This window comes from Acanthaster planci, linkage group LG03 (assembly GCF_054643075.1).
Source record: "Acanthaster planci isolate LZ-2023a linkage group LG03, COTS_SCS, whole genome shotgun sequence".
In the NCBI taxonomy this organism is placed as follows: domain Eukaryota; kingdom Metazoa; phylum Echinodermata; class Asteroidea; order Valvatida; family Acanthasteridae; genus Acanthaster; species Acanthaster planci.
Genome location: NC_141779.1, coordinates 14,665,840 through 14,690,918, shown reverse-complemented (window position 1 = coordinate 14,690,918; position 25,079 = coordinate 14,665,840). Strand labels below are relative to the sequence as shown.

The following is a 25,079-nucleotide window of genomic DNA, read 5'->3' as shown; positions in this document are numbered from 1 at the left end:
TTGCCTACTTCACTGATTCCCTGACAGCACCATTTTTAGCTTTTTGAGCGAAACACAGCTTGGCCTACCCCACTCAGGCCAGCCCAGCCAAGCCCAGTCCAACCCAACCAACCCCAACCTACATGTATCAACGTCAAGCCAGCTCAACCTATGCCAGTAGATGCAGTCCATTCCAACCCAACTTGGCCAAGGTCAACCTTAATACTCATCCCAACCCAACCTTTCCCTCTCCTTGATTCATCGCCTTTGGGTCACTCTTCACCTACAGGTCAGTTGAATGCTGCTTTTCCCGGTTCTGGAGGCTCTCTAGCCCTCAATGATGTGACAGCCACCATTTCATTGGTTAGCAATCCATGTACCGACTACAATTACCTGTGTGCCAGGCTAAGGAAGAATGCTGGTGCCAGTCCTGATTTCCAGATTACAAGTGATGTTACTGTGTGCTCTGCACAACTGAATTGCCACAGTAAGTTGTTCAGTTAATTTCTTTTAGATAAGGAGGGATGTGCCCACCCCCTCATATTTATTTTCTTATATCAACAAGAATATAATATCAAATCAGTGCTCTGAAAAATGTGATTGCCGAGCTTTCTGTGACTGAGTAGTTCAGGGCAAGCAGATTCAGTTCTGAACTGAATATGCTTGTCCTGAAGAAGGTACTCGGTTGAACTGAATCTGCTTGCCCTGAAGAAGGTACTCCGTTACCGAAAGCTCGGCAATCAGAGCACTGATTTGATACTATTTTCTTTTCGATATTCTGATCACAGTGCTACGCAGCCCTTCCATATTTCCATATTTATTGTCTTTATGCTTTTGCTGAAACTGTTGGCATAAGCCATAAACTAATAAGAAATTATTTTAGTAATTAAAATTGCCTTAAAAGTTCTGCTCAGACTGTGTTGACTGTCAATCATTTTTAGCTATACAGAGAACTGTTGATCCTCTGATATCAATTAATGTTGCAGTAGTCAAGCCATATCTGAATTGCTTGGCTATGTCTTGAAATAATGAACAGACCTTTTGAAATCACCCACTAGTGGATTCCTGCATTTCCCATACTCACCAGTGTTATTTTTTAGCCACAGCCAAGTATCAAATTGGAAATCAGCTGCACTTGAATTCTCGGTGAAACAGGCCAGGACTAGGTTCTGGCAATAATTTTATTCAAAATATGATTTTTAGTAGCTTCGTCAATCATAAATCGCATCAAAAGTCAGTCATAACATCAGTTTGTAAGTAGCAAGGACTAGCAGTGACAATTTAAAGATGTGTCCACTGAAAATGTGCAAATCCCCAGTGGTATCTACCTCGAGCAAAGTTGAAGCTTTAAGTCCCAAAGCACCTTATGTTTTTCACGTACAAAGCCTAAATCCAGCTGATGGGTCCAGTTTTGTGGCTATGTCTGGCAACTTTTCTGTGGTCTAGGCACTAGAAAAGAATATCTGCACAAACTTCACAGTAACTAGATGTACATTTGCACTTGAGCCAAGATTACAGTATTTTTCTGCTGGAGTTAAAAAGGGGAGGTTCTTTGTATGCGGTTTTGTAGGTCTACAAAAATAGATCCAGATTCTAGTTCCTTATTCATGTCATACATTTGTACTAGGAGGGGTATGCTGCTCCCTGTTTAATGCTGGCAAGACAGATGCCTAGCATAAAAGTGGATTCTCTTTTTGAGCAAATATAGAATGTACAGACTGCTACTGACAGATCTCCTTTTTTGAACCACAGATGTAATTTTGACTAGTACCACAGTCTCTCCGTCCGGAGGACAGTCTCCAAATGGCCTGCCCTTGTATGAGGGCGTCGACGGACAGGGGATCTACTTTAACGTCACAGCAGCATCAGACTTGACGGCCGGGAGTGTGCCCAGCGGAGCCAATCACTGGCAGTTTAATGTGTCGTTGGGATCAGACAGCGTCCTGGCCGTCTTGACTCAAGCTCAGCGGGATGCTATGCTCACGGCCGGCACTGACCTCACGTTCACAAGGGTTATGGTGCGTCAGCAATTTATAATTTATACAAGCTCTTTAAATACTTGGAAAAGAAGATTAAGGGTTAATACAACCACAGAACTATTTTTTTACTATTTCAAACAAGTTCCTTATGCCTGTCATGTCCCAAAATTCTGTTTTATCTTTCATCAACAAGAAGAGACTAAAATCCCTTATGTTTTTGAGAAATTGATGGCTGATTAATTTTGGATTTTTGCCCTGCCCGACGTGTATTATAACACTGTACACTCAGTGTTTGTCCCCGAAGAGTTGTGAAAAAAACCACAAGCGTATTTAGGTGGGACTCGAACCCAAGACTTCTTGCTTATTAGTGCAGACATCTTAACCACTCAACCACCGAGCTTGCCAATGTCGGTTGGCTGGTTCGAGTCAGATGTAGCAGTGGGTACCACAAACAGCTATTTCCAAGCATGGATTTGCGCCTGAGAGGTGTTAATTTATTTTGGACGTTTGCCCTGCCCAATGTGTATCATTATTATTGATGGCTAGTTTTCATGTTGTCATTGTTGGATGTCTTTCCAAGTCTTTTTAGAATTAATGCAGTTTAGTGTTTTATTCCACATGAAGGCAACATTGGATCTGAGAAACCAACGTTGTGCTACGATTGGTAACCTGTGTGCTGAAATAATGAGGAGCAGTGCGGACACCCTCGGTTTCCAGCTAGACTCTCCCTCAGCCCAGAACATGGGGTGTTTCACCCCCACCTGCCAAGGTACAGGTCCTTAAGTCATGATGGATTGGAGTAATAAGTCTTAAACTTGCCTGTGTGTGATAGGTGGTCTCGTAAAATTTGCTGTTCAGTTGATTTGTAACTAAGACCCTTGCAATTCTATAATTAGACCATTGCTTAGGAATGACCTATGTTTGGGATCCTAAACTCTTTTGGTTGTTAAATAGTTTTTGCTGGAATAATTTAAATTTAGATTAAAGAGAGTTGCTTTGGCGAATAATATTCTGGGGTAAAACAAATCTTCAAGAGATATATTGTGACAAAATTGAACAGAAAAAAGCAAATTTCCTTTACATTTAATCTGTATTCTCGACATAGTCTTGGTAGATGAGATACATGCATAACTGTGTTATGAGCACAGTGTAATATACCAGTACGTGCATCAGTCATTAGTGCAGTATACTTGTACTTTGGCCTATGAGATAAGCCCATTAGACATCTTTATTACTTGGCAACTTACATCCAAGGGTATGAGTTCTTCCTACCCCAGCAAACATTTTTACAATCAGTCGCCATGCATTTCATACCGGCATGTGTGTATGTTAGTCTTTAGATGAGAAGTTTGTTTGGTATATTAACAACCAAAGTGTAAAACATGCATGGTCAGTAGTTCTAGGCAATGTATGAAATAGGAGATTTGGGTATACAGCCTTTTGGCAGGGAAGCACACCAGATGTTACCGGCTGGTTTCATTGCTTACTAACGAGTGATGCACAAGTTTCAGTGCTCTGGAACAGATATACTGCAAAAAGAAAGGGTGTACCACAGGTTCAGGGGCGTGGGCCTGGGGGGCACATGCTTCCCCCCCTACAACTTCTCGGTGCCCCCCAGGTGCCAACCCCCCCACTAAAAAAAAAGAGATAAAATTAAGTCAGTAGATGAATGGATATTGAACCAGGCTTACAAAAGCTTGCCCCCCCCAACCAACACCACTGCAAGCTGGTGCCCCCCATAAGGTGCTTGTGCATTTTCCTATCCTGTCATAACTATGCCACTGCACTGGCTTGTCACTAACGACAAAGTGACTTTTAAGGATAATACAACGTACCTTCCTTATTTTCTTGACATAAAACATGCAAAATGTGAACTAGATAGGTTTGTGGTAGCACCATGGATATATCTCGTTTTGAGCCTGGGAGTTCTGCAAAATATGATATGAAATTCAAATATAAAATCATGACAGAAAAGGAATTTCATTCAGTGATCTGTGTAATGCTTCTTAAAATGGCAGTTATAAACTACTACCATATCTTACCCCACTTTTCTTTCCAATTACATCTCTGTTTTGCAGCACGGTTGGGTCTGTTGGTTCATGTTTCCAAAGCTTTACTGTTGCCCTGTGCCATGTATCATGATATTTATCAGAAACATGATTGCTTACGATACCATCTTAGGCGTGGAGATAACCTCGCTGGTCATCAATGATGGTGTCACCAACTTTGCCCTGGAGGAAGGGATGCAGGGCCATACCATGACCTTCTCAGTCGGGGTGACCACCAATGCAGAGGCCGGCAGCGTGCGCGGCAACAGCCTGTGGAAGATGCTGGTCTACCTCTCCCCAGACAACTCCAGAAACAACCTGGTTGAAGCTCAGGCAATGACAGGGGCTTGGGTTGATGAAGGTATATAAATACCGAAGAAAAGGGGACACTGAGATTGAACATGGGAATTTGTCACATGCTGGAAAAAAATGCTTAGCCAAAGGAAAAGTATCATGTTGCGTGTACATATATTTCAAAACAGGTTATCAATGAAGTATTGTACATTGTATGTTATACTTCCAGAGACTGGTTTCAGATGATTTTTGCTTAAATGTTAATATGCTATACAATATTTTTATAACTTAATAGCCACAAAGTATACATTGCATAAGGCAACTAATGACTAAAAATAACTAGGATGAATGTGACATAAAATTTGGGTTATGTGTAACAGGCCACAAATTCAGTGCTGTGGAGGTCAAAATGCTCTACCTATAAATGTTCTGGTGAACTTTCTCATCAGCTTGTGCTTATTGATTTGCTCTTAGACGTGCTCGCTGGGGTGGCGACGACACTTGGTGGTGTTCAAGTGTCTCTCAATCTGGATACCACCTGCGCCAACATGCAGTTCCTGTGCATTGAGCTGGACAGGGCTGATGGGGAGAATTTCCTGCTGGACCCAGCGCAAAATGTTCTGAAGACGTGCAAGGCTGTCCCACAATGCAATGGTAGGCTTAGGCCAGTTGCTTCTAGGAAATCTAGATTTCATTGCTCTAGAAGAAAAGTTCCCAAACCATTATTAAAGACCCAGTTCACTCCTTTCCTCTCCCCTGAAAATTTATTCCAGTGCCAAAGAGAAAAATAGTCTTCCCTTTTCTGTGTTTCTGGGATGTTGCCTTTTTTGACAGAGAGGTGATCATTTGATTTGTCGCATTTTGCTGTGCAAACAGGCATTGAAATACGTGGTGATGCAGCAGTGGCAATTGGCAGTGGAGGACCTCTAGTCGAGGGTGTGGCCCGTAACGCCCCTGTGGTTGAAGTGTCGCTGATGTTCACCGACTCCAGCGCAAGTGTCACAGGCATCAACATCTGGAACGTGACCATCTTTGGCAGCAACAACGAGTTCGGCACTGGGGAGCGCATTGCTGAGCAGGTGGCAGTCGTCAGCGGGGACTCGGCAGCGGGGCAGATGCGACAGCTGGATGGGATCACCTGGAACGTGAACATGACTGGGCGGCTGTGTGCTAATGTCAAGTATATGTGTGTGGACTTGCAACTGGTTTCCGGTGCATCATTTTCTCTCATTCCTAACCGAAATCGTGAATGTACAGAGGCACCATGCGAAGGTAAGATATTCATCAGAGATTGATTTGAGGCCTACAAGCTACTCGTGAATATTAGACTTTTGGGTGAAATGCCATGTTAACCATTCATCTGAGTCTAAGCATAGTTTCTCTGTTTTTGCCTCTTATAATAGTTTTCTGTCCAAACACACACTCTGGATGAAGCCGTCTATCAAAAGTCTATCAAACTTTACCGATGAAATTTGCTTGATGGTCACCTGTTGCTTGACGCACAGAACCCTGCATTGGTGAAATGACACTGTTTTCTTTCTTCTTCCGTCACTATTAAATCGGCCAGGATTATAATGGGGGAGAAATATGCTTTGCATTGTCAGGAATTGTCATAACAGCTGAAGATTTCACGTTGAAGAATGCCGGTAACATCGTGGAAGCCAGTAATATTCAGACACTGACCACCGATGCTGTCACAGCTCTGGCTAAAGGAAATGGTGCCGTCATCCCTGGTATGGAGCTTTTCGGGTTACCATTTTGAAATGACTGTATGATACATCTTTTCCAGATGTGCTCATACCCATGTATCGGTTGCTCTTTGTAAAACATGTTTGATGTGTAACGTTTAATTCGGAAACACTCTGAATAAATCCTCTTCATTTGATTGGTAAATTGTTGATCATGTGACACGAATCATGCATGGGGCATGCTTGGTGCATGCGCACCCAAAAAATGCATTAGAACTGTGCAATTGCTCTTTGTGGTATGTGAAACATGAATGCACGCTGCACACAGATGCCTATGTAGATGGGTAATGGTCAGTGCATCCTTCCATGAAATGATGCTGATGCTTTTATTTTATTATTACGAAAAAATCAGATATGCCGTCAAATGAGAGGAGCAGTTTGAAGCAGTTGAACTAATTTGGAACTTGACAACTTCTTGTTGCAATTTTATGAGAGACTGCAGAGAAAGGAAAACAGCTACTTGTACACGAAGAGGATTTGTTCAAGAGTTAATTGTGTAAAACAAAGGATGGTTGTTTCACATTTGTGCTACCAAAAGAATAATTCAGGGACAGTTTGAACAATCCATTCAGTCTGTCGCCTCATGAAGTTTAAAATATATGCTTTTGCACAGTTTACCTTAATTAATCAACTTGTTTAACAAAAGTGACCAACTTTAAACACAATTTTCTTAAGAGTACAGTTTTGCACCCCTGAATGAAATTTGTCTCTTTGTGAAAATGGTGATGATTTGTTACCTTTAGCATTTCAAACATACCTCCTTCAGCTGGTTTGAAATCAGACTTCCACCTGTCTTTCACCACTCTAAAAAAATGGCAACTACATGTATGTATATTGCAATATTTTGACACTGGTAGATAACACTGAAAGTATCTGGGAAGTGTCGCTCTTCCTCAACTCTGCTGGTGATGGCACGGGGACTACCTACGACCGCTCACAAGCCAGCCTGCCTCCCACAGACCAAATGCTGGGCATCAGTAGTGGCAGTCCATTGAACATCAACACCGACCTCCCGTTTACGTTCACCAGCTCCAACATCCTGTGCGGTTCCGCCCTCTACGTTTGCCTGGAGATCTCCGCTAATGCTGCAGTGAACTACAGCATCACATTCCCACAGAATTCCACATGCAAGGCCATCACCTGCACAGGTGTGCACAGTTCCAGCATGGATGTATATTTTTGCTAGTTTTATGCTAGGATCCGTCACTTTATGTAATGCATAATTACCCCGTACCTAAGGCGTCTTCATGAACTTTTTAAACAAATTTTTGGCAAGTTTCAGATAAGGCAGTCTATCCACTTAGGTTACAATCCAGACCGTCAGAAACCAGCCACAAGGCAATCGCCGCGGGCCTGTGGCCAAGGGGGGGGGCAAGGGGGTGGGGCCCCCTGGCGGGAAGCTAGCCCCCCATCAGTAAAAAGCCTAAGCATGAAAAATATATATTTTGTTTCTGTGACAAGACCCCCCTAGTTGATACTGTGGCCCCCCCTTAATGCCTGAAGCTGGCAACGGTGCTGAATCGCCCCCCACTATTCTCAAGTGATGTCATTCATTTTATTCAAACATACTTTGCTCTCTGTTTCACCTGCTATTCTCTTCAGCACCTGTGACTTGACTCATACTCTGTCTTGCAATCTTCCCATTGGTTTTTAACTACCTGCAGGTGCTGTGTTTACATCGGCCAACTTGACCGCACCAGCCAGCACACGGCTCATCGAGAATGAGCAAGCACATCCAGTCCGAGTCACCTTCCAGGCCAGCACGGCCACAGACACAGCCACTCTTGACTCTGGTTCCAATTTCTGGCTCCTGAAGGTCTTTGCTAACACCGAGCCGGATGGCAGCGGGCCTAAGCGCTATGGTGAAGCCACTGCTACGCTGAGTGGAAACCAGCAGAACACCCCACTTCTGGCATCGAGCACCGTTGAGCTGGCCAACGTTGATGCCAGTTTGAACCTCGAGGGCTTTGTCTGCCCATCACGCATGATATACTTGTGTGCTGAGCTCCAGCGCAACCCATCATCCTCCCCTCCATTCACTATCCAAGGTACACCAAGCCCTCTCATAGCCTGCCAACAAGTGGAATGCCAAGGTAGGCTTATTATCATACCTCATACATATTCATAATCAAAAACCAAATCCCCTGCACTGCATCAAGCCAGTTGCTTTTTTTACTGCTTATCGAGCGTGCATATGAGGATCCACCCACGAGTCAAATGTGGGAGCATAAAGAACTGTTTTCTGGCACTGTACTATAACTTTGTTTTATGGGACAGGTATGCCATGGGAGTGACATGCATGTGCAAGCCTCATCTTAGCTAAACATGTACATAATAGGTCTTTTTTGTGTCAAATGACGTCACTCCTTACAATTTGCCACGTGCATTGGCATTGTGTACTTCAATTTTCCTGACTGGCATCAGGAGCACCATATTTCAAACATATTTGAATCAGCACACGCGTGGGTTTTGATCACTTTGCACACTGCGCGCATGTGCACCTGTTTGCGTTATACATGCCGTTGCGGTTTTCCTTCAAAGACGGACTCCAGTGAGAGAGATCTATATTATTATCCACACTTCAGCTAGGTATATAAAGGTTAATTCCTTTATAGTTGATTATCATGATCTCACCATTTGGACTGGCAGCTTGCTCCAGTTACTAGAAATTCACTTTCATTGAACTAGAAAGCCCCAAAACATTGTTCTTCCGGTAAAATCCAGGAAATGTATGAAAAAAGCCCCCAAATTCAGCCTTGTTCTTTGGAAATGCAAAAGGGAATGTAAAGAAATTTCCAATCTTTTGGACTTCCAATCAAAACAAATTTTGCCCAGCCCGAATTTGGTTCAGAATCATCTACCCTTGCTGAAAATCCAGTCCATATGCTGGTCTTGGAGGAATTCAAACCAGAGAGATGCCTCACTGTCTCATAGAAATAGCGGGAGAAAAAAAAGGGAGAAAAATGGGAAAATAATAAAAAATAACTAAAAGTGCACCAATACCATTGTAAACTGTGTATGGCATGTGTGATAATGTTACATAATTTCTGCTGGTCCACAAAATATGAGATATTAAAAAATTTCTCTGGCCTGACCCCCTCTGGAAAAATGTCTGGATCCACCCCTGGTTGCAATGATCTTACATGTACAAAATCATCAAATGATACCTTCGGCAACACCTTTGTAGATGTGGGCTTTAAAATCCTTGTTGGAAATGGTTCTGGATTGACAGGTGTTCTGATCACCAGCATCAATATCGCCGGTCAGTCCCAGGCAGTGGTCGAGAATGAGGGCAACCCCATGAGGCTGAACGTCACCGTTGGGTTGGGTGGAGCGGATGCCTCTGGCACCAACCTGTGGAAAATGAATGCTTCCCTTGTCACACCCAATGGGGTATGTTGTCTACCCAAATGAGCTCTGTTCATGAGCCCATCAATCAGTTGTACATCTGTGTCCACAGAATTATTGCTTCCACACATATGGTGCATTTCAAATATGGCCCTTTCACAGAGCCCGTTGAAAGACACACTGCAATCTGCACTGGCTCACTTGCAGATGCCTGAGCAACTTAGGGCAAATTCTAGCAAGAACTGTAGTAAGAACTGTAGTAAGCCATTCTGCATTAAATGTCACTTGATGGTTGGCCTGGTGTGGTCAGCCAAGGGCTTGGTTTGATTGCCAGTTGGTAAAATGTCAGTTACCTTTTCAGTAATTAAGTACAGAGCACCTATAAAGTGAAAATGACCGTGGTGATAGAGACTTCAAATGCAGTGAGAGACGCAATATTGGCATTTTTTGAATGAAGATGAGGTTTAATTCACAAAATTAGTCCAACCAGTGTCGTTTTATCAGGCTGCATTGTAGTTGGGGATTGGAAGGAGGCAAGTGATCAATGGTCACCTTACAGTTCATTCCAGCCCCAACTTGCAGAAATTTTGCACTACACCCCTAAGCCTACTCTCTGTAATTATGATGATCACATCTAATAAGGGGCACAAGGCAAGAGCTAGGTTTTCCTATGTGCTCTTCTGTATCAGCAGAGCTTGCTCATACAAAAATATTCATTTTCCACCTAGTGTGAAAAGTTTCCACTGGCCTTCTCAAAGGAATTAGATTTTTACAGTTTTATTATTTGACAGTTTTTAAGCCTATATTTGTCTTGTTCCCTACCTCAGATGGTACTGGATGCCGTTGACGTGAACCTAGGTGACCAGGCTCATGCAGCCATCGTAGCCGGGCAGCCAATCACATTTAGTAATCTGGCAGTGCCCTTTGACCTCACAGGTCTGATCTGCCCCATTAACGGCACAGTCATGCTGTGCATAGAGCTGTCACGGGGTGGGAGTATTGACGCAAATTTCACCGTGACGGGAACAACAAGGCAGTGCCTGGACCTGGACTGCTTGGGTGAGGCCAGGCTTTCTCAGTTGTTTTTTTAGAGAGATTTGTGGACCTTTTGAAAAGCTAACAAGCAAATGAAAAGAACATCGGTGTATGTTAAGAATAGAATCAAGGGGAAATAAATTGTGTCAGTGTTTGGAAACAAGGTTTCACATTTTGCGGGTTTCTTTCCATTAGTAATTCTGCAGATGATCAATGTGTCCAGTTTGTTGAAAATACAGTATACATACATTTCCCATAGACATTTACTCTGCCTGTAGAGTTGGAATTATTGCCATACACTGGCAAAGTATATAACAGTAAGGCAGGCCTCTTTGCCAGCATTCGAAACAGGGTGTACACATTTGCCTCGGAGTAAAAAACAGGATGTCCAGGCGGCTATGCGGTTTTACACTTCAACATATTTTTGTTGCATGCAAAAAAACACATTAGGTATATTCTCTTAGACTGGAAAAAAGACAGGCCAGCTATTGTAAGAAACTTGCTAAATTTAAGTGAACATTACATATTTTTCAACAGTGCCACCTGCTGCACCTTGTACTGTGTCTCAAACAACGTAACCGATCCTGGTTCTGTGTTTTTGTGGGCCACCATAAACATGTTCCTTTTTTTATTGCTTTGATGTCACAAATACATTCCTGGTAAGGGGTTATGAAAGTAATCCTCTGAACACTGCTAACAACAGTTACCTTTTAATTTTTTCTGTTTTATGCCACACCAACAGGAGTGGTGATAGTCCAGAGTAGCATCAGGGCCTCAACAGGCTCCCTCCTGGAGGGGCGCGCCAGCAATCCCCTCACTTTCGATGTCTCTTACTCTTCCTCCCCCAACGGTGCCAGCATTGAGGGTACTGGCCTGTGGTCTATCACTGTGTTTGGCAATAACCAGGGAGATGGTTTGGGTGAGTTTGCAATGGGCAGCTGGGAGGTTAGGACCACATTATAAGGTCATGGCAAGGTCATATCTGTTGCCAAAGCAAACGCAAATTCAGACATGTAATTAAAACCAACATTTATGACTAAAAACAGCATAAATATTTGCAGTAATGCCACAAATACACATTTGTTTTCATGTTTGCTCTTGCATGGAGTGTAAATTCAGCATTGACATTGTTATTTTTATACGTCGTAATAAGATGGTACCGTCAGGGGTAAAAATCCATTGAATATACCTTTTTTTCTTTGTGATAAAAACTTCTAGCGTGTTGACTTTTACTTTTAGGAACTCGTATGGCCGAGACAACTGGTATCCTGCAGGGCAATGGTAACAGCTTTCCCTTGAACAAGGGGAGCAGTGTTGAATTCAATGGTGTGTCTGCAACACTGAATTTGAGTCCCTATCGGGTGTGTGAGGATGTCCACTGGGTGTGCACCGAGCTGAAGAGAGGGAGTGCTCCAAGCAAGAACTTCTCCCTGGCAGACACCAACAATGCCAGAATAGCCTGCACGAGCCTGGACTGCACTGGTAAGGATGCGTTTGGGGTGGGTGTGAGGCCTTTTCACAACTTTGGCAGTTGCAGTCCTGGCTTTTCTGACACCTTGGCTGAAAGTGTAGTGATTGGCTAAAGTTTTGAAGATTGTCTGTTTGATTCCAAAAGCATTTGATTGTTTGACACTGAAAATGAAGCCATAGAGAAAGCTGAGATTTGGATTAAAGCCTCCTGTTTTATACTACCACTTCTGAGGGGATCAAGGCCCTAACTTTGTGACCAGAAACACTGAGAGCCAGGTAGACTTGATGGTGCCTGACCTTGCATCACACCTGAATATGAGAGATGAGCCTGCAGTTTCTGCTGTTGGTTGTAATGCACCTTGCCAGTGCTGCCTTCTTACTGGCCAGGTCCTGAAGTGCAAATACAAGCAGAACATGCTGCTTGTTTGTGCAGAGAGGAATTTAATTGAGTTGACCCATTTGTCGGAGGTTGCACAGAGAATGACACACTGGCTGTTGTCTCACCCTAAATTTACATATAATAAGGGAGTGGTAAGACTCACAGCAGTGAGGTCACGGCACTATCACTTTTTTTCTGTTTAAACTTGACAGGGGTGCAGATTTCCAACACAGCCCTCAACCTTACCACCAATGTTCTGACAGAAGATTCAGGCAACCAGGCAGTCGAAGTGACCAGTGTTGTTTTGACAGGAGGGCCGGGATCCTCAACCCTGCCAAACAATGAGAATTTCAAAGTGGTGCTATTTGGCAACTCTATGGAGGATGCGTCGGGGCCCAGAGTTGCTCTATCGGTGGTGAACGTTAGCTTCTCTACCCAGAGTGTAGCACCAGGTGTGTAGACACTGCTTATCATATGTTGGTATATGGAAGTTTTACAATGCGGCTTTTGTATAATTGTTTTTTTAAAAGATGCTGGCGGGTCACAAACATTTTTATGAGAAGTATTTGAAAATGCACCATGAAATTAAACATGAATTTGTAACATTTGTAGGGATGTATTCATTAAAATCCCTCCTAAAATTGAAGATTTCACAATTTTGTTACAAATTTAAAATGCACACAGATTTCCTCAAATTTACTGCAGAGACATTAACAGGTAAATAGGGATGGTCTCAGGATTTGTTGGAAATGTGGCATAGTGCAACCATAACAGAGAACCATGTCTCAATGAATGTTAAGTTCTTAATTGTGGGCATACGGCATCAGACCCTTTCTAGTGGTAAGCTTAGTTACATCAGATGCTTACCATTCCTGGCAGAAAGGTTCAGAGTCACAATTCGAAAAACAAACTATTTGCAATACTCTTATAAAAAAAAGAAATCAACCAGAGACAATAGGAGGGGATGCATGCTGGTTGGGGACAAAATGTTTGCAGGGGTAACAAAATATAAAGATATGATATCAGTGTTATGCGCCATAAGGCCACATCAGAAAAGAAAATAGTTTAGCATCAGTTGTATTTGCAAAAACGAGGAGGGAGGAGGTTTTTTTTTTTTAAATTCTTTGATATGCATGCCGGTCTGGACTGACGCAACCACGGAAAGAAAGTGCCATGTTCACTTCAGACTCGTGCACAGACGTGCACATGACATTGTGTGTATGTACCCAGGTTACATGTTGCGCGTGCACGAGGTTTTGGGGACATTGTAGAAACTATGGGGGACAGCTAAGGACATCTGAAAAGACAAAAAGGGCACTGATGCTAAACTAATTAGTTTTTATGTGACCTAATATAAAGTGCGTACTGATTGTTTGTAACTTTTTGGAATGAGTAATTAGAATATCCTTTTTATTAAATCTTGTAGGCATTCATTTTTTCCCTTTCCTTCTTTTTCACTCCATTACACCTATGCTTCTTCATTGAACTGTGTCAAATGCAAACTGTGGAACAAATTTGAAAACTCAATGTTGATATTGTTTTGTTTACAATAAAGGTAAGAGTTAAACAACAGAACACATTCTTCCTTTGTTTAAGAGGCTGTTAGCAATATTGTTGTTTGTCCCAAGGTGGTTCAACTACGCTAACCCAAGCAACGCCTCCTGTCCTTAATCTGACGGACGTATTCTGCACTGACCTGAATTATCTGTGCGTCAGAATCTACCGCAGTGACACTGTCATGCCAAGATTCAAACTGGAAGGGGTACCCAACGAGAACAGCCTACAGGACTGCATGGCCATCACCTGCAGAGGTGGGTGATCTGGGCCCATTGCCTCTTATGATTTGGCCGGGTGTCTGACATCTGAGGTGCATTCCACATGCTGGTATCTGATGTTGGCCGTTTGTGGATCTTGACAATTTCAGTGCATCTTTTTGACTTTCAGCAATGTTGGCAATCATTTGTACCAAAGGCAAACCAGTGTTAGCGATAATTTGTAAAACGGGTAAACCACCCCTGATGCAGTCCCTGTTTGTTTTTCAAAACGGACAACTCCAAAATCAGTCGGGGCTGATATTTGCTCCTCCTGCATCAACATTTCCCCAGTGATACATATATAACAGGTATACTTTAATTTAAAGCAACATAAATCTCTTGAAAATATTAGAAACAATCACTTTCTCATAATTTATCTATCCTTTCAGGGCGCGATTATTTTATATTTAAGTGCATGACTTAGCAATTGTGCTGAAGTTTGTTTTTGTCCAGCTTGAGTGATTTAGGACTTTTCTCTTTACGTGGGCTAGATATGTGAATTCTAGCTCAAGTATCCACCCCTAGTTGAAGTGCCCCCTCACTGGCAAAGATGAGAAAGGTGGTGGGAAGTTTATATCTCATGGACATGCCCAACGCAAACATGAAGACCGTACATTCAAACAGAATTTGGTTGCGTGTGCTCAATGTGTCCTGTGCCAAATGCTCAAGGGCCTGTGCATGTGCACATGATGAGTTCCCTCCAAAAATGCCCTCTTTTGTTCTTGTTCAAGGTGGATAACAAAACAATGTTGAATTTGAAAAAAGAACAGTACACGGGAGCACTTGTTTTCAATGACGGTCATAACAGAAGAGAAATCCTGCCTGGGTTTCTTATAAACCTTTTCTGAAAAGAAGTACCAAGGAACAGATGGCGTTGGGTTCTTGACTTTGCTCACAGGGGTTCGTGTGACTGGCGGAGCCGTGCAAACCTCATCTATCCTTCGCGAAGGAAATCCTGCTTATCCTGTAACACTGACAGTGGATTTTGGCACAGACGCCAATGGAGCCAGTGTGAGGACTGGTGGCATGGACCTGTTCAAGTTGGTGGTAGGTCACAGCACTATGAAACCAGTCTAATTTGACAGCAATGGCCTTTGATACATTTCTTTTCAAGTCTGAGTACTGTTTGAACATGAGGACGCAGTACCTTACTTGATGGGGAGATTGGTAAAATGGATGTTGCTTTCGGATTTGGCAATGATTGGTGTGTTTGTTGATTTTTGCAAACCTGCGAGACTTTGATTCTGTGTTAAAACCCTCTACCTCGAGCAGCTGTTAATCATTGGAGAACTTCCAAGATCCAAAATGACATGAGCATAAACATTGTTTTAACTTGGAGACAGCTCTCTGAGGTAACTACCAAAATTAGAATTGCGTAGTGGCATATTTGGGGGTGGGAGGACAGGGGATGAGGATTTTTTTATGACTGTAAACAAATTTCGACCATTGTTATTTTAAAAAGTCCCATTTTGCCCCATCCCCAACCAAAAACCGGGATATGCCCTCAAGTTGTGAAACCATGTCCTGTCCCCACAGGCATTCCTCTCTGCCACTGCAGATGGTGGGGACCCCAAGACATCTGAGCAGAGCGTGGACCTTCCGCAGGGCTCTGAGAGCCAGCCAGTGACTGCCAGCTCGAACATAACCTTCACGGGAGCCGTTGCCAGTGTGAACACCACCACCTGGACCTGCCAGGCTGAGAACTTCATCTGCGTACGCCTGCTGAAAGACCCCATGGCTTCCTTGGACTACCTGCTGGAGGGTTTTGACACAGGAACCCAGACGGTTGACCCCACAAAACTTCAGCAGTGCACAGCAATAGACTGTAGAGGTATTTTACTTTCACAAATCGCACATGTAAAACAACCACAGCTGCCAGGCCCGTTGGCTGGGGGGTTCAGGGGGTTCGAACCCCCCCTTGCTTCTGAGTTCCGCTCGTTGGTGGTTTTTTGGGGTAATAAATATATAATTTTAATATACTACAATTTTTGGAAAGTAAGCTGCTGTTTATACATTGATTCCCATGCGGAAAATATCTCTGCGGTTTATAATGAACTGCAGGCGGTTTATACGACAACATTTAAAGAATGAAATCAGTCACAAAATGCCGCTCCATGCCTCAGCGCAGCCTAACCCGGGCCGCTGCGGCCGGCCAGCCACGGGTACCAGCGGCGCGGTGCAACGCTCCGGGTGCAGGGACAAGGCAGTCATGTTTTCATTGGTTACCATTTACATTGGCTCTACTCACATGTTGGAAATGAAGGAAACCAGTCCAGAAAGACTGAATAGATTTGTAAATACCCTATAAGTTCCGTTTGCACCTCACATATTGTGTGGTGCGTCTGTTCGTTTTTGTCTTTTACGGTTGTGTAATCCATGTTGTTTATCATTTTACTGGTCTTAAAAAGAACAGCTGCATGGCCCACCCAGCGAGGACTCAGGACACTAATCCAGTCCACTAAAATTGGTATTTTCAAGGACTCGAGAAAGTTTAGGCACAATGAAAACATTTGTTCGTGCGCTGCTTCATGTTACAATTGAAGAATGCACACCAGAAAGTTGCGTGGACCCCATGGGCACTTCGACCTTTCACTTCTAACATTTGTGTATGGAGCAATATTTTATCTCCAATTTCACAAAAGGTGAAATTTAATCAAACTTCAATTATTTTTATTCATAAATGTTGATTTCGTATACCCGCTACAAGGTTCCAATGACATGTTAGTTTTGTCCAAAATGAGTGCAAAATGAAATGCGCCCTAACATATTTTTCTTTACCATTTTTAGTTAGGTGAGTGAAGGTAATAATGATTTACTAGAATGTATCACTTTTTTAGAACTTCTGAAATTTTTTTGGGATTTTCTAAGATTTTTAGAATAATAATGTTCATATCATTCGCTCACCATCACCCAGCGCCCGATTCAAGGTGCAGGGTGAAGAGCCAATTCATTACCAGGCCAATTTACAATACGCCGTGAATCTTGACAACTGAAGTAAGGGGCCTATACAAGTCTTACATGCGTCCATCGGTTCGCGACCAACATAGAACTTGTTTGATGTTGTGCTCCAAAGCATATTATGAAAGTCCTTTGAATAAAAATGTGTGTTCACAGTGCCAAAAGTTCCCCTTTGGGGTTTGACGAACCCCCCCAGTCTCTGGTCAGGCAATTGCAACGGGCCTGCGGCTGGCATTGAAATTAGAAGAATTTGAGTGAGCTAGGGCCCACACTTGTTTTCATTATTTGTCCCCGATACTCCGGAGACTGTTTGAGGGAGTTTTATTTGCTCACACTCATTTTAACAAACTGTTTTTTTCACACTGACTAGCCCTGAAGAACCATACCAAGTATATGTATACAAGAAGTCATGATCTACCCAGCCATCCATTTATGATGGATACATTTGTCTTGTGACTTTGTATGTGTTTTCTGTTTTTTATATGGCTGTCTAGATTGCTCGTTTCATGTCAACAATTTTTCGTTAAATCCTATTTCGCTCAGTACATGTAAAGTGCTGTTTTAAAGGCCACACTTCCGCAGGATCACCTTTCCATGACTGTGTTTTTGGTTCAGTTGTATCTGCATCTTTTCCACAATTTCAGTGGACGCTCACCGTAACTCCTGCTCCTTAGTACTCACGTATTTGGACTGGAGGGATACGGAAAAAAAATTTATGGAAAGTCGATCAGCATTATTATCATTATGATTAACTTGACTGTGGGGTTAGTTGCTGTGGTTAGATTGTACCCTATTGTTGCTTTTTTGTCCAATGCAGGGGTCAACATTACAGATGTAGTTTTTGTGTCAGACGAGCCACTGTCCTTTGAGGAGCGAGATCCCACTGCCACTTTCACCTTCGACCTTGGTCTGGTGGCGGACCCTACTGCCGGAGGCGTTACAGGCACTGGGCTGTGGAATCTGACCTTTGCCCTGAACAGTGCGGCCGATGGCTCGGGGGATGCCTTCGGTACGACTGTGGTGGCTCTCTCAGAGGAGAACGCCAACCGAGGGGTGGACCCTACCGGCCCCAGGACCAACCTGACTGACATAGAGGTCACCTTGCCCCTGGAGGGGGTCCTGTGTTCCCAGGCCAGCCCATTCTACCTCTGTGTCAAGCTAGAGAAGGCATCAGGAAGTTCCCCAGACTTCACGCTCACTGTGGCAAGCAATTGGAGCTGCAGCATGGTTACTTGTTATCGTAAGTTCCCAGGAAAGCCTCTTTGCTCTTTGTTAAAGCCCTGAAGTGCCTGCAATTTTGTGGTCATCCTTGTCGTTTATGCACACTTCTGTTACATATGTGTAACTCGAGTTTCTCTGTCATTTAATGATTATGAATTTTTTAAAAATCGTTTAATATCCTTTATAAGTAGAGAAAAGTACTTTTGCCTTTAGACTTCCATGTGTAATCTGTAAAGTCCACCATTCCAAAAATCAAGCTCTGGTCAATATTTGAGTTCAACCTGTAACAGATTAAAAAATTTTATAAGGAAATGTCAAGAGGCTTTTTCCAACTCAAATTCAATTTATACCCTGAGAATTCCTAGAAAGGCTTGGAAAAGGTTGAAGTCAAACTTGTTAGTCTACAAGGACAGTTGAAAAATACTATTAAAGATATTTTTATCTGCAAAGAGGGGGAAATCAAATTTGCAAAATCCTGCCTTTTCCCCCACAGCCTTGTGCCTTAATTCCAACTCCACAATAATAGCAATCATATTTTCAATGACACTATATTTTTTAAACTTGTGGTAGCAGTACTCAAAAAGCCCGGAAAAATTGGAACTTTTTTCTTTAAAAAAATGACAAAAATCACTTTCCAGCCGTTCGCATCAGTGACATCTCCTTCAAGGTGGCTGTGCCAGAGGCCATTCTAGAGAATGCTGACAACTTCCTCCGTGTGAACCTTAACCTCACCACCGACTCCCGGTCAGCCAATATTTCAGGGACCGGTCTGTGGGCCTCTCCGTCTTTTGAAATTCGGAATGCAGCCAATGCCACAACCCTGGGCTCAACTGGAGAATACTGGACGATGCCCCTGCAGAACATGGGTGAGTACTGAAAAAATAATGAAAAAAAGGAAAAATACCCTAAAATGTGACCTAGTCGACAAAATGAGTCACAAGTCACCAGAGGCACTTTTAAGGTAAAGATCTCAAAAAGAATCTTAAAAAATGTAAATCAATGGAAACCCTCAACAGGTTTCACCCACATAATGTCCATTGTCATAATTAGGCAATGTGACAGAATGAGGGATGCATCAAAAGAAAGGGCACAATTTGCTCTTTCTGATCCACATTGGAACCAAAATTTTGTTGTTACAATAGTCTTTCACTCTACTGGCTGGCCATCTCGACATTATTCCCAGACAGGTGACCTTCGGGACCATTTGCCTGATTGGATAGATACAAAGAAGCCACCCAATGTGGCCTTTGTGACCACAGGACTTTAGAGCACCAGTTTATTTCAGTCACATAATTTAATTATTTTCATTGTGGCCACTGTTCCATTGAGACCTTCATCTCATTATGGCTGAAAATATGGCGTGAAGATCCTCATGGCAACCACTGCAACATTCTGACCATTATAATCAGTTAGCAGGGTTTTTTGTTGTTGATGAGGGATGATTTTGGCCTGTTCTCTGTTTTTGTTTTGTGTTTTTTTTTCTCTTCTTTTTTGGCCATGGAATAATAGATTTCTCAGTAGCCAATGCTGATCTCTCTATTGCATTTCATCCCCCGTCCATCCATAGCCGTAGCAGCCGGTGAGACTGCAGAATTTATGAACGTCTTCCCCGTAACTTTCACCCCTGCTGGCGTGGTGTGCAGTAATATGACTCAGGTGTGCATGACCTTTAGCAAGGGGTCAAACCCCAGCCCGGATTTCGGCGTGGAGTTCCTCTCCAGTGCTGAAGTCTGTGTAGGCATTGAATGTCGAGGTAAGAAATCATTCTCCAATTGAAACCGAAGAAATAAAGACTAAAACAAATTGCCCAAGACTCTTAGATAATGTGATATGCATGGAGAAAGTAAATTATAAACGTATGGACCGTTGCTTTATTGCTACTTGCGACAATAAGGGTGCCTTTAAATGGAAGTGAACCCCGAACATATAACCGAGCAAACTTTAGTGGGAAATTCTGTTTTAAAGTTGCCAAATAACGTGTTGACAGCAATCATTGAATTGCGGAAAAGGAGAAAGTACCTCTCTCTGAAAAAAGGGGGGGGCACTTGATATGCCCTAATCAAGATCCACTTCTGCAGATATGTCTTTCTCATTTAATCGTTTTCTTGATTGCACTGGAATTCAGGTGTGGAGATCATTTCCACAGTCATCTCCGAGGTGCTGGTAGGAGGGACGGTTACAGAGCGCATCACCACCGGCCAGAATGTAAACCTGTCCATCTCGGCTACCTCCTCTGCCGACGGGGCCAGCATCAACGGCAGTGACTTGTGGGCGCTGACAGTCTACTACACACCCAACCCCAATGGAGCAGTGGACCCTACACTGGGCTCAGCCACGGCTGACTTGACGACCACCCAGCAGAATACAGCTTTAGTCGCCGGGGAGGATTTGGTGCTGACCAGTGTGTTCAAGGCTAGTGTGAACCTGTCTAACTTGGTGTGCCCAAAGGTGAGTGATTGTAAACTTTTGAAAGAGAATTCAAAAATCCAGTCAGTGATGATCATAATAGTTACAATGGGAATAAAAAGTGTGTTTTTAAACAAGTGCATGCTCAACTGGTGTGGTAAAATAAAACCCAGAAAGGGGCCTGGCAACATTACTGGGCAATATTTCATTTTGTATAAGCTTCATATACACTGCTCACTTCAACAGAAATGAATTTGGCTTTATCACTGAAATGTAACTTTGAAAGTAAAGGTAGAGTTTTTGTCTGGATTCCGATTAGCTTTTCCTTTGGACCAGTAAGAGCACTCAAACTGTCTGAATTTATGAATGAACGTTAAATTTTCCACCAATGTAGTTAGAAGTTCCTGTCATTTTGGTATGTTGTGTAGTGATGTACCTACATAAGTTGTTTTTGATGGAGCATGATTATTTAACATGGTGGTTAGTGCATGTACAGCCTGTTCTTCAAGTAATATATTTCAAAAGAAGCAACTAAACACTTGCCTGATCAGCATTTATAATGGCTGATTTTTCAAAATATGATAGTTGACGTAGTTGATGATGGCAGGGTGGAGAACCTGGAGGATTTATGATTTAAGATTCTTATTTGAACATACAGGGCGGTCTGTACCTGTGTGCCAAGCTGCAGAGGCAAGCCAGTTCCACCCCTCTCTTCACACTGTCTGGTAGAGGTGGGGACGAGTCTGCCCTGATCGGCTGTAGAAGTGTCCAGTGTATCGGTAAGTGTAGTCTTTGGATTTTACCTGCGGAGCACTCAGGTGAAGATCAAGTGGGCTTAAAAGCCATGTCCACTCAGACTTGTCCTCGTGCTTAATGTGTAATCGTGTAATTAAGCCCTGTTCTGAATGGCCGGGCTTCTGTTTTTATGCCGCACACAAAAAAAATCCAGGAATATAAAGCTACATGTGACTGCTTTTGATTTTTTCTTGGCAGGTGTGCAAATCAACGAGACAAATCTGGTCATCTCCAGTGGCATGCTGATACCTGTTGAGAGGCAAGCCTCTCACATCGTGCGTTTCTCCTTCACATCGATGTCCACACTTACATCTGCAGAGCTGTCGGGCACAGGGCTATGGAAGATGGTTGCTTTTGCCAACCGTCGGTTAGACGGATCCCACCACCGTCGGTCCTATGAGGTCGATGTTGTCTTGACATCATCTCAGATGAATAGCTCCGTTTTACCCGGTTCACAAATGTCCTTTTCCGGTCTAATGGTGAGTGCTTCAGTTCAATCATCACTTAGTCATATCAGGCTTTGATGTACTCCAGTTATTGTGCATTTATTGGGAAAATCATCCTTTGTTGTTTTCCCTGTGACCATAACCAAAAATTGGCTGTGTTTTTTGTCCTTTTTCAATTACATTCAGGTGGATCTGAACCTCCAACAAACAGACACCGAATGCCGTGAGACGCCTTTTATCTGCGGTCAACTGTTGCAAGGGGACAACCCGAATCCCGATTTCTGCTTGCAGGGAGTGCCCGATGGCAATGCCCTAATCAACTGTAAACCCTTGGACTGCGACGGTAGGGAGAGTTTTCAAACCAGTTTGCCCTTGAGGACGACAGATAGGGTTGATCCTGAACTTGGCCACTGTGCAAAGCCTGTTGTTCCAAATGCAACTCCTTAATCTTGCCCTAAGTGTTGAAAAGTATAGGGTGACGGCAAGAAATAGCTCTGACATGCATGACTCTGACATGATGGTATTTGTATGTTATAGCTGGATATCAAAATTTAGTGGCTGTATCTTGTCTTTTTTAGAAAAGAAAAGTAAAAACTTGGTCCTGAAAGTGATTCATAAACTTCACCCAGTTCCTGTCAAAATGCCTTTACAACTAAATACTAGGAAAACAATTTATCACATGTCTTGGATTTATTGATTGTTTTCACTGTTGTTGTGTATTAGTAATGTTTTTATTGGTTGTAAGGATGCTTTAGTACCCACAACCTCTCACTCAAAAGTACAGATGTCTCATTTTGAGTTGTTCCCATCTAGAGAGTGAAATATGTACTTGATATTTTTCTGGTTTGTATCGATGTCACTGTCAAACTGTAACACCAAATTGTATATCTTCTGGTGGTAGTTTTAAATATTCAAGCAAAGTGCGGAGTAGCCCTGTGTTTGCTTGCTGACAAATTTTCTCCAATTTATGCAGGGTAATCAAAGAAGGTTGTGGAAACAAGAAATTAGGTGGGCCTGTTGTTTACATTTCAGGTGTGAAAATCACCACTTTTGACTTGACCAACACTGGCGGTGAGATCCTTCGCGAGAACATGGATGGCCAGCTGTTCTCCTTTGACGTCAGTCTCACATCTGATTCCACAAAGAGCCCGGTCATTGGTGACAACCTTTGGACATTCCGGACATTCCTCAATGACGCAGCGGACTGTCTCGGCATCGCAGAGGAGGTGGCTCTGACAGACGCTGGCATAAGGCCTGGTCAAGAGGACCAGGACCTGACTGCAGGCGGGACCATCACCTTCAACGTGGATGCCTTGATGAACTTCAGAATGAAGTGCCCAGCCTGGGACAACGTCTACCTGTGCCTGGAGGTCTTCACAGGGGACCAGACCAGTGTCCCCTTCACACTGTTTGGAGACGTCCTCAAGGGGGTGCAGATAGAATGCAGAGGTACTTCTAAGGCATCTTTGTTTTTTTAGCCCTTGAAATTTTTATTCATAAATTATTTTTCTGGAAACCAGAAAATGCTTTAAAAGTGCAAATAAGTCTTCATTTTTTTGACTTGTGGGTCAAATTTGTTTGGGCGTAGCATGTTAACCATGCTCATGTGAGCTGTAAAAGCCAAGTGCTTCTTTGATTGGGATCACTCCTCAGTGTGAAACTTCAAAGGGTCTCATTCCTGAAGTTTGCCTAATCTCTGATAGGGGTTGAAGTGACCAACACGGACATCCATATTGTCAATTCACCCGAGAGGATTATTGAGAGTGATGATGAGGTGAACCTTGACCTTAACCTGCGCATCTCCTCTGTGGCGGCTGCCTCGAGCATCTCAGGGACAGGGCTGTGGTCAGTAGACATCTTCATCAGCAATGAGGCCTCATGCCAGACGAACACAACAGACCGCATCACCTCCGCACTCAGCCCGATCAACTACAACAAGCCCCTGGTGGCTGGGGCAGTGCTGCTGCTTAACAACGTGCTGGCTACCATACCACTGCGGGGCACCCTCTGTGAGGATATCAGCTACATCTGTGTTGACTTTGGCAAGGGCCCCAGCCCTTCGCCGGACTTCACATTGGTTCCTGTGCCTGACAATTCATCTCTGATGGCGTCTGAGGCCATTGAGTGCCGAGGTAGGGCATTCAAACTCTACATCAATTGCGTGCAAAAAATCCAGTAAATCAACCCTTTGTTTCTCTTAGCAAGGGGCACGGATCCTTCCAACCTTCTCCTCCCCCTTCAGATCTGGGCTTTCTAATGGCTAACTGTGATACACCAAACAAAGGAGTTTGTTGTTATCATTTGTAATTTACCCCACCGTATAATTCAGTCTGCATAGTAAACATGCTTTCATTGTACGTGGTGAATACATGTAGAAAGATGCTTTTTGTGAAGTTGGTATAGAAATGCCAACAAGACACAGCAGAAAAATTCATGAAAGCTGAACTTGTTAAAAACTCTTTGCAATGCTATTAGAGAAGACATTTATGGAGTTCTTTTTCCCTTTGAGGATTTAATAATGAGCATGTCTTCTCTTATGAAATTGAAAACCTCTTGTTATCCTTTATTTCACCTGCAGGATTGCATATAGTGTCCACAGAACTCACCCTGTCGGATGGGGAGCCACTCATCTCCAATGACCCCTTGCACCCAATTGCCTTCAGTTTCACCTTTGAGACGGACCCAGCCGGGGCCAGCGTCTCCAACCCCACCAACCTGTTCCGCCTTCAGGTGGCAGCCACGGACAGCCCCACCCGAGCCGCAGTGGTGGCCTCGCCACACCAGATGCCTTTCCTCTACTCCCCGCCCCCAGGCTTCAACATCGCCGCCGGCCGGCGCTACACCCTCCCTGTCCAGATCAACCTGAACCTCCGTGGGGGCCGGTGTGATGAAATTCCCTATGTCTGTGCAACGCTGATGAAGGGCTTTAATGCAATGCCACCTTTCACGCTGACCCCTGACATGGACAACCCCATTCTAACAGCATGCAGCGAACGCCTGGATTGTATCGGTAAGGCTCCGTGTCCTTTTAACAAATGGTTTGACTGCCAAACACTACCAAAGGTAGCCTTTCAAACTGGGTCCAACTTGAGTGGCCATATAGATGCCGCCATCAGCTATCAGACATGGGACAGTTTTTGATCTGCTGCTTAACAGAAA

The 25,079-nt window shown here is 43.4% G+C and overlaps 1 protein-coding gene across 1 annotated transcript in view; it reads left to right on the top strand.

Annotated features, from left to right (window-relative positions):
* LOC110989723 (uncharacterized) overlaps positions 1–25,079 on the top strand; it is a 61,137-nt gene that overhangs the window by 10,631 nt on the left and 25,427 nt on the right. Inside the window, exons 9-35 of the mRNA XM_022254303.2 lie at positions 269–466; positions 1,732–1,997; positions 2,583–2,727; positions 4,140–4,367; positions 4,775–4,954; positions 5,177–5,572; positions 5,905–6,033; positions 6,906–7,196; positions 7,713–8,141; positions 9,281–9,441; positions 10,224–10,455; positions 11,174–11,350; positions 11,671–11,913; positions 12,493–12,732; positions 13,909–14,091; positions 14,993–15,141; positions 15,631–15,925; positions 17,870–18,292; positions 18,912–19,139; positions 19,841–20,026; positions 20,399–20,721; positions 21,338–21,458; positions 21,673–21,953; positions 22,107–22,263; positions 22,953–23,369; positions 23,624–24,052; positions 24,499–24,930. Coding sequence (XP_022109995.2) covers positions 269–466; positions 1,732–1,997; positions 2,583–2,727; positions 4,140–4,367; positions 4,775–4,954; positions 5,177–5,572; positions 5,905–6,033; positions 6,906–7,196; positions 7,713–8,141; positions 9,281–9,441; positions 10,224–10,455; positions 11,174–11,350; positions 11,671–11,913; positions 12,493–12,732; positions 13,909–14,091; positions 14,993–15,141; positions 15,631–15,925; positions 17,870–18,292; positions 18,912–19,139; positions 19,841–20,026; positions 20,399–20,721; positions 21,338–21,458; positions 21,673–21,953; positions 22,107–22,263; positions 22,953–23,369; positions 23,624–24,052; positions 24,499–24,930 — 6,939 coding nt within the window. The remainder of the gene's footprint in view (positions 1–268; positions 467–1,731; positions 1,998–2,582; positions 2,728–4,139; positions 4,368–4,774; positions 4,955–5,176; positions 5,573–5,904; positions 6,034–6,905; positions 7,197–7,712; positions 8,142–9,280; positions 9,442–10,223; positions 10,456–11,173; positions 11,351–11,670; positions 11,914–12,492; positions 12,733–13,908; positions 14,092–14,992; positions 15,142–15,630; positions 15,926–17,869; positions 18,293–18,911; positions 19,140–19,840; positions 20,027–20,398; positions 20,722–21,337; positions 21,459–21,672; positions 21,954–22,106; positions 22,264–22,952; positions 23,370–23,623; positions 24,053–24,498; positions 24,931–25,079) is intronic.